General features: G+C 35.2%; 1 protein-coding gene across 1 annotated transcript in view; it reads left to right on the top strand.

Moving 5' to 3' along the window:
• The window catches only part of NPM1 (nucleophosmin 1), a 16,980-nt gene extending 8,999 nt beyond the window's left edge, over positions 1 to 7,981 (top strand). Inside the window, exons 7-11 of the mRNA XM_003804090.3 lie at positions 1,386 to 1,446; positions 1,754 to 1,837; positions 2,244 to 2,345; positions 4,525 to 4,599; positions 7,627 to 7,981. Of these exons, the coding sequence (XP_003804138.2) occupies positions 1,386 to 1,446; positions 1,754 to 1,837; positions 2,244 to 2,345; positions 4,525 to 4,599; positions 7,627 to 7,665 (361 nt within the window). The 3' untranslated portion in view covers positions 7,666 to 7,981. The remainder of the gene's footprint in view (positions 1 to 1,385; positions 1,447 to 1,753; positions 1,838 to 2,243; positions 2,346 to 4,524; positions 4,600 to 7,626) is intronic.
• Positions 7,982 to 8,271: the final 290 nt, after the last annotated feature.

The following is an 8,271-nucleotide window of genomic DNA, read 5'->3' as shown; positions in this document are numbered from 1 at the left end:
GGTTGAGCTATAGGCGCCGAGCCAATATGCTGTTTGGTTATTCATCAGTTGATATAAGCATTGGAGTAGTTTCTACTTTTTGGCTGCTGTGAACATGTGTGAACATGTTGATTTTTTTTTTTCTGGGACTAGATGCACATGTTGCCATACCAGCTAATTTTTTTAGTAGAGATAGGGTCTTTCTCAGGTAGTTCTCAAACTCCTGAGCTCAAGCAACTCACCTCAGCCTCTCAGAATGCTGTAGTATCACAGGCATGTGCTACCTCACTCAGCCAAGTTTGGGTTTTTTTGTTGCTTGCGTTTTCCTTGACAAACCTAAAAGTATTGCCAAGTCCAAAGTCAATGAAAATTTATCCCTTTGTTGAATTTTCAGTTTTTATAGATTAACTTTTAATATTTAGTTGTTGGCCATATTAAGTGAATTTATGAGATCAAGGGGGCCAAAATATATTTTATGTATGTGGATAAGCAGTTACTCTAGTATGATTTGTTCAAAAATCTAGTCTTTCCTCTTTTGGAGTGGTTGGTCTTGGCACCCTTTTAAAGTAGTTTAGTATATAAGTGCCTGTGTATATGAGTTTATTTCTAGACTGTTTTCTATTATTTCTGTCATAACAGTACAACACTTGGTTCTGTTGCTTTGTAGTTTTTGCAGGTTATTGAAAATCAAGTGTGAGTCTTCCAAATTTGTTCCCTTTCAAGATTTTCTTTGGCCTGTTTGGATTCCTTATTTTATATGAATTCTCTGATCTGTTTCTACAAAGAAGCTAGCCTCAGATTATTTTAAGGATTGTATTAAGTCTGTATATTAAGTTTCGAGGAGTTATGCCATCCTAAAATTTGTGAACTTGGGATGTATTTCTTTTTTTTTTTTTTTACTTGGGATGTATTTCTATTTAGGTTTTTAATTTATTTAGCCCAAGTCTTTTTAACGACTTGAAACTTACGATTTTTATTGTTAAGTGTGCAATTGAGTAGTGTTAACTATATTGATGTTGTGCAATAGATCTTAAGCCCTTAGAAAGCAAACTGTATACCCATTGGACAACTCCACAGCTCCTGGGAACCACAGTTACGCTTTCTGCTTCTTTGAATTTGAGTACTTGGCAACTCTTATAAGTAGGATCATAATGGTATTTGTCCTTTTGTGACTGGTCATCCATGTTGGCAGTTTGTGGCAAGGTTTTTGTTTTAAAGACTGATGTTCCATTGAATGTATGATATATATACACTTTTTATTAGCATTTGAGTTGCTTTCACCTCCTGGTTGTTAAGAACAATTCTGTAATAAACATAATAAGTGTACCAGTAATTTCTTTAAGAGCTGTAACTTTTGTCCAAACCTCAGATTTTGAAAGTTCCTAATGTCTTGATTTTATTTGTAGTGATGATGATGATGATGATTTTGATGATGAGGAAACTGAAGAAAAAGCTCCAGTGAAGAAAGTAAGTTGTTACAGTGCTGTAAGAGTCAAATACAGCCAATTATAGAAAGTTTTTGAAATAATACAAAGTTTGTGAAAGCAGGGTTGGAAGATAATCTCATACTGAAAATTGGTCCTGAGTATAACTCTACTGTAAACTTTACTACTTGCTATTCATGAAGAATGATCTATTTTCTTCATCCATTTGTCCTTCACTCATGAGGCAGCCCTTTAGTTAAAGGACTGCTTTTCTTACATTCTTTGAGGTAGATTTACTTGTATTGATATGCCTGCTACATTGGGCACTGATGATCAGTTTCTAATTGCAGTCTGTGCGAGACACTCCAGCCAAAAATGCACAAAAATCAAACCAGAATGGAAAGGATTCAAAACCATCAACACCGAGATCAAAAGTAAGTGACAACATTTGCACAAAGGGATGCTTCCTTGATGTAGTTGGTAGGGGGTGGGGTAGAGGTTCTACTGTGGAAGAATCTGAAATTTGATAGGCCTTTGGGAAACGAATGTAGTTGGTGTCTTAACATGGTGAAATCTGCATGTTGATAAACTTTGTTGTAGGTACACACGTGCAGACATACCTACTAGATATAAGGCTTCAGGTGTTCAGTGGGGGGAAGGCAGTAGCTTTTTATTGTGATGTTTAGCAGTTTTCTGTGAGGAATCTTGGTTGTTGTAAGGTACATACACATCAGCATAGAGCAGAGGATCTAAACCCTGGTTTTACATAATTAGATTCAAGTAGAAATTTTAGAATAAGCTAAAAATTGTTCTTACATATTCTGAATTCAATTTTTTCAGGGTCAAGAATCCTTCAAAAAACAGGAAAAAACTCCTAAAACACCAAAAGGACCTAGTTCAGTAGAAGACATTAAGGCAAAAATGCAAGCAAGTATAGAAAAAGTGAGTAAAATTATCAAACTAGTTTGGATCTGTCCTTAAAAATTGCTTAATTCTGGGGTTCTGGATAAACTAGAGTGTTCATCATTTTTATATTTTTAACCTACCTAGTCCTGTGCTATAAGTTTTTTATACAAAAATGTATTCTAAAAATGCAAGCTACTCATAATTTTTACTTTGATTTCTTTTGCATATGTGACGTTAATATGCTTTACTCTCATTAAAAAATAAATATAAGTACATTGGTTGCAAATAAATTCTAACCTCAAATGTAAAATGAGATAAATGAGAAAAGAACACTTTTGCCTATTATAGTTATATGCTATAGAACCAGCAGAGGGCGTATGAAGCTTCAGTGAAAATGCAAACAGTTGGAAAATTGGTGATGGCATTGAAGTTAAATGATTGGTCATGATTGACGATAAGAGTCAAACATTCTCCAGCAAACTGAGTTATTTTTATTAACATTTTACACGTATGTGTCACCAGTCAGTACCATATACGTGTAGTAATATCTAGAATTTGTGAGTGACTAATGCTTTTATCTAGTGTTCTTTTGTCTTAGACAGTGGAAACATGGGAAGAGGATTAGCACTCTTGTTTTGCCTGCATTCTAGAGGACTACCTTTAGTTAACTCTAGACTTGAGTTTTAGAGTATGGAATAATTGGTTTAAATGTCTTTGGAACACATTTTAAAGAAGTTTTAATTCTATGGATAACAGTTTTAGATCCCAGTTACTAAGAGTGAATGTGAGATGGTGAGGAAAAATTGCCAACTCATTTCCCTGTGTTTTTCCTGAGCTCTAGGGTTTTTATGGCTTCAGTAGACTTCTTGCCTTGGTAAAATGACATTTTAGGAGGCAGAATGTATTTGTTTTGTTTTAGTCACACTATGCCCATTGGCCTTCCTAGTATCACTGATTTATTTTTATCCCTTGCATACAGTGCTAAAATGACATCTTTTAGATGCCCCTCCCCCCCGTTTTAATATGGTCCTATCTCCTTGGTCTAATTGCAGGCACATTGAACATTCCTGGGCACTACTGGTAAATTAAGCTCAAAGATGGGGAGAGAGGAAAAGGAGAGACAAATGTAGTCCATACTGAGTATCATCAACAATCCTGACTGAAGTCTTCTATTTTAATCTCAATCCCCCTTTCCTGATTTGCTACCCATGCCCCCTTCCAGACTGGAAACAATTTCACTTTTGATTTCCCAAAGCACTTTCTTTTTGACTGTGAACGAACGATCTTTGCCTATGCTTTCCATTACTTGTGCACTTGCCTCACCTCTTTGACAATGTTTTAAATTGCCTTTGTATCTCCTTAGCTGCTCAATAAATATTTGAATGACTCAAATAAGAAAGTATGTGACAATAATTTTGAAATGGAAATGTTTATAGTGAGGTTTTTCTTAAAGTGATGGAGGCAGTTAGTATCTTAATATTCCATACCTGATTCTGTGGTCCCTTTGGCATTTGGGACCCTTTTTGATCTTTTAAAAATGCATAAAAGATAACCTTCAGGTTATAAGAAAAACAAAAGGTTAATCAAAATAGGAAACAATTGTAATGTTTTGAAAATTTAGTTGACAAAATGATAAATATTTGTTAAAACTGTTGTGGTCTCTTGCCTACATTTAAATTTGAAGGAAATTCTAAATTTTGGTGAGAGGTTAGTAAAGTGTAATTCCTATAATTTTTTTTACTGTTCCGCTTTCTATATCTAAGTCAGTTTTTTGTTGGATGTAGGTTTTTGGTCAATAACTGGATTTTTTTTGTTGTTGGTTTTTGTATGAGCAGTTTTGGTTACTTGTGATAAGGTTCTCTAAAGGGGTATATGTGGGGTTTGGATTTCGTTCTGGGTTAGTAGACTTCTTAGATAATATGGATAGGCAGCCAGGGAGTTTGCCATATTTGTGTGTCTTTGGAATCTCAACTGTGGCTTGTGTTTTGTATTCCTAGAAAGGCTGTCAGGGAAGATTTGAACTTTCCATAAACCTTGCCTACTAGGGTTTTTGGATCTTTTAAAAATATTGATAATGAAATGAATGAGTTTAAGGGACAAGAAATTAACTAATTCAGTAATAAAAGCAATGCACATCTTTGAGAAATTTCCTAGTATTATCTTTCTCAAGCAGTGTATTTCTATACTTAACTAAATAATGCTTTTGTCTCAATAGGGTGGGTCTCTTCCCAAAGTGGAAGCCAAGTTCATCAATTATGTGAAGAATTGCTTCAGGATGACTGACCAGGAGGTAACTGAATTTTCTGAGGATGTGACCAAATCCAAATATTTTTTTATTTATTAATATTGTCCTTTCACTTTTAAAAAAATTGTTGGCTCCTTTTAAAAGGTTCCTAATCACAGACAATAACTTCAGATTAAATACATGGAAACTCTTTGGGAATTTTGTTGACAGGCTGAGAAGATAGCTTTTTAGTACATTTTTTTTCTCATATTTCATATAGTTGGCAAATTATCTCTTGGTTGTTGAAATTTATACTTTTGGTACTATGTTGGCTAAAGAAATACACTGTGGTTTTCCTTTTTGCTCCATTTGCCTGCTTGTGGGGCAGTCTGGTTTTTGCTTTCTTGGGAGTTGATAAAAGGTAATTTTATTTTCTCAAAAGATCTTAGGGAAAGCATTTTGCTTAAACAAACACAAAAAAAATCTGGGAAAGAAGCCAAATTGTGGTAACTAGATATTATTAGCTTGAATTAAATTTTTGTAATTTTTGGAAATGAAAGTATTTTATCAGTAGAGGAAAATTTATGTTATTCATAGTATACTCAGGTTATATATAAAGGAAAATATAAAAACAGTTAAATAGGATAGTTACGTAACATATCATGTATACATAAGATAGAACCTGTTTTGTGTAAGTCCTATGTTCAGCTTTTTTCAATAAATTAGTGAAATTTGGTAATTAGCTGTTTTTCCTTGTGCCATAGTATTTAGACTTAGATTACTTAAATTGTATCACTCCTTGAAATTTTTAGTTTCTGGGTTTGCAGCTCTTAAAGTGGTTTTAACCCTGATGGTTAAGTGATTTAAGCGTTGAGTGAAATGTGCACTGATGGGCTATGAGATGATCAAATTAAGTCTTTTTTTATTCCGTTGGATCTTTTTGTGTGTGTGTACATTTGACCCCTAAAATGTAAGTGCTGGTTTTCTGAGTAGATATGAAAGTTCTTTTGGAACCACATTAGGCAAATTGTTTAATGTTAGAAGTGGTAGAGAGTAAGACATAAACCAGCATGCACCTATTAGCTATGCTTAAAAGATAACAGTTTCTCAAACTACAGAGTTTTTTTTAAAGAAAATTTAAGATGAAAATAAGAGTAATGACAACTGAAGTTACACTGGCCTTTCACTTCAGTCTTGCTACTCAGTATTTTCTAACTCAAACTAGAAGTATACTTTAACTGTCAAGATGACGTTTCTACAAATATAGTAAATGTTAATATCTAGATTTATTATAAATTACCAAAACTCAATGTCATTTTTATGGCATAGAGGTACAGGTGATAACAGTGTATAAAACTACTGTTTGCTTATGCAGTGTTAATCTCACAGAAAAACTTGTTTATGAGGCTTTGGTAAGTAAAGTCCTTTCTAGATGAGAAATAATAGCAAATTTCTACAGAAACTCTTGAATTAAGAGTCAATGCAAATAATTAAAAGTTTTTAAAAATACAAATTTGGCTTTCAGTATTTCTCTTTTATCTGAGATTTGTTGGGTGTTTTGAAACAATAGCAGTCAAATCCTGAATCATTTCTGAAACGGCCACAAAAGTTGTTAGTGGCATTTAAAATACAGTGGAATGGCTAGGCGCCTATATAGCTCAAGTGGCTAAGGCACCAACCAACCACATATACCAGAGCTGGCGGGTTTGAATCCAGCCCAGGCCTGCCAAACAATAATGACAACTACAACCGAAAAAAATACCCAGGTGTTGTGGTAGTTGCCTTGTAATACTAGCTACTTGGGAGGCTGAGGCAAGAGAATGAAGGAGCCCAGGAGTTGGAGGTTGCTATGAGCTATGATGCCAACGGCATTCTACCCAGGGTGATAGCTTGAGGTTCTGTCTCCAGAAAAAAACAATTCAATGGAACCTCTGTAAGTTGTCCTACCCAAGGGTCTATAACAAAGCAGTAAATGTACAGAGGTGGTCAGCATAAGGAACTAGGTCTACTGTACTGGTGGGTATATGTGGTGCATGTCTTGTGTGAAAATTAGGTCAGCTTGAGGTGAACAACTGTGGAGGTTAATCTACTTAAGGACAGTTTATTGTTTCTAGTTTTTTGTGGCTTTAGCAATACAATTATGCAAATTTAAAAAGCAAACAGTACTCCATTTAAGACCTAACAGCATCATGGCTGTTCTTAAATGGGATAACATTATTTGTGAATAGGAAAAGCAACTCTTAATTTGAGACTTAGATAACAATTAATGTCATACTTAACCATAATTATCCCGTGAAATGGATTTCATCCCCTTTTTGATGTAAGGCATGGTACCACCATTGGAACAAATAGACTCCTGTGTTTTGTTGGGAACAAAACAGAAATTGACGGTGATGTTCTTGTAAAGATATTTTAAAAAGTCATTAAGATGGGCTCGGTGCCTGTGGCTCAAGTGGCTAAGGCGCCAGCCACATATACCTAAGGTGGCATGTTCGAATCCAGCCCGGGCCCGCCAAACAACAATGATGACTGCAACCAAAAAAAATAGCCAGGCTTTGTGGCGGACCTCTGTGGTCCCAGCTACTTGGGAGGCGGAGGCACGGGACTCACTTGAGCCCAGGAGTTGGAGATTGCTGTGAGTGATGCCACGGCACTCTACCCAGGGGGATAGCTTGAGGCTCCGTCACACACAAAAAAAAAAGTCATTAAGATGAAAGATGGACTGAATAATGGGAAAGTGTGTGAAATGTGAAAAACAAAGATTGCATCGTGCTTATAATTAGATAGGAAAAGCATTTGCTAAATCTGACCAGCCCTAAGGCTCATCTCAGGGCAGCTTAACACTGGCCAAATGGATTTCTAGTCTTCCTTGATTTCCTTTATTAAAGATGCTTGAACTGTTAATAGTGTAAGATTGTGATTTTTAGGTTTAAAGTATTTGAAATTATGTTTGAGAGCAAATTTCTTTGCTATCCATTAATTATCTGGAGTATGAACCTTTTGGTTAAATGTATTGTACAAAGAGACTTGGTTTAATTTATTGGTGTCTATGAAGTATTGTGGTTCTTTAACCACATTTTTTTTTTTTTCCAGGCTATTCAAGATCTCTGGCAGTGGAGGAAGTCTCTTTAAGGAAATAGTTTCAACAGTTTGTTAAAATTTTCCGTCTTATTTCATTTCTGTAACAGTTGATATCTGGCTGTCCTTTTTATAATGCAGAGTGAGAACTTTCCCTACCGTGTTTGATAAATGTTGTCCAGGTTCCATTGCCAAGAATGTGTTGTCCAAAATGCCTGTTTAGTTTTTAAAGATGGAACTCCACCCTTCACTTGGTTTTAAGTATGTATGGAATGTTATGATAGGGCATAGTAGTAGTGGTGGTCAGACATGGAAATGGTGGGGAGACAAAAATATACATGTGAAATAAACTCAGTATTTTAATAAAGTAGCACTGTTTTTCTTTTATGCACTTATTTAACTTTGTACTTTGTCAGAGGAGTAAATGTATAATTAAAAGTGCAGAATAGTATCCTAAAACCCTTTGAAAAGGTACCTGCTCTACCCATCCAGATAGCTCTCCCCAGAGTTAACCAACTAATTTTTCATAGTAAGGATTTAGTGCTCATGTTCCCACCGCCTTTTAACAATTACAAGTATGCAATCATGTTTCCAAGTGCTCCATCAGACCACCTATTCTGGCTTTGCTCCTCAAAATTTGATGTGTTAAAACAGCCTGGA

Source organism: Otolemur garnettii, unplaced genomic scaffold (genome assembly GCF_000181295.1).
Source record: "Otolemur garnettii isolate 467f Iridium unplaced genomic scaffold, OtoGar3 scaffold00003, whole genome shotgun sequence".
NCBI lineage: Eukaryota > Metazoa > Chordata > Mammalia > Primates > Galagidae > Otolemur > Otolemur garnettii.
The sequence above is the reverse complement of the archived record's forward strand: the minus strand, read 5'-3'. Positions and strand labels throughout refer to the sequence as shown.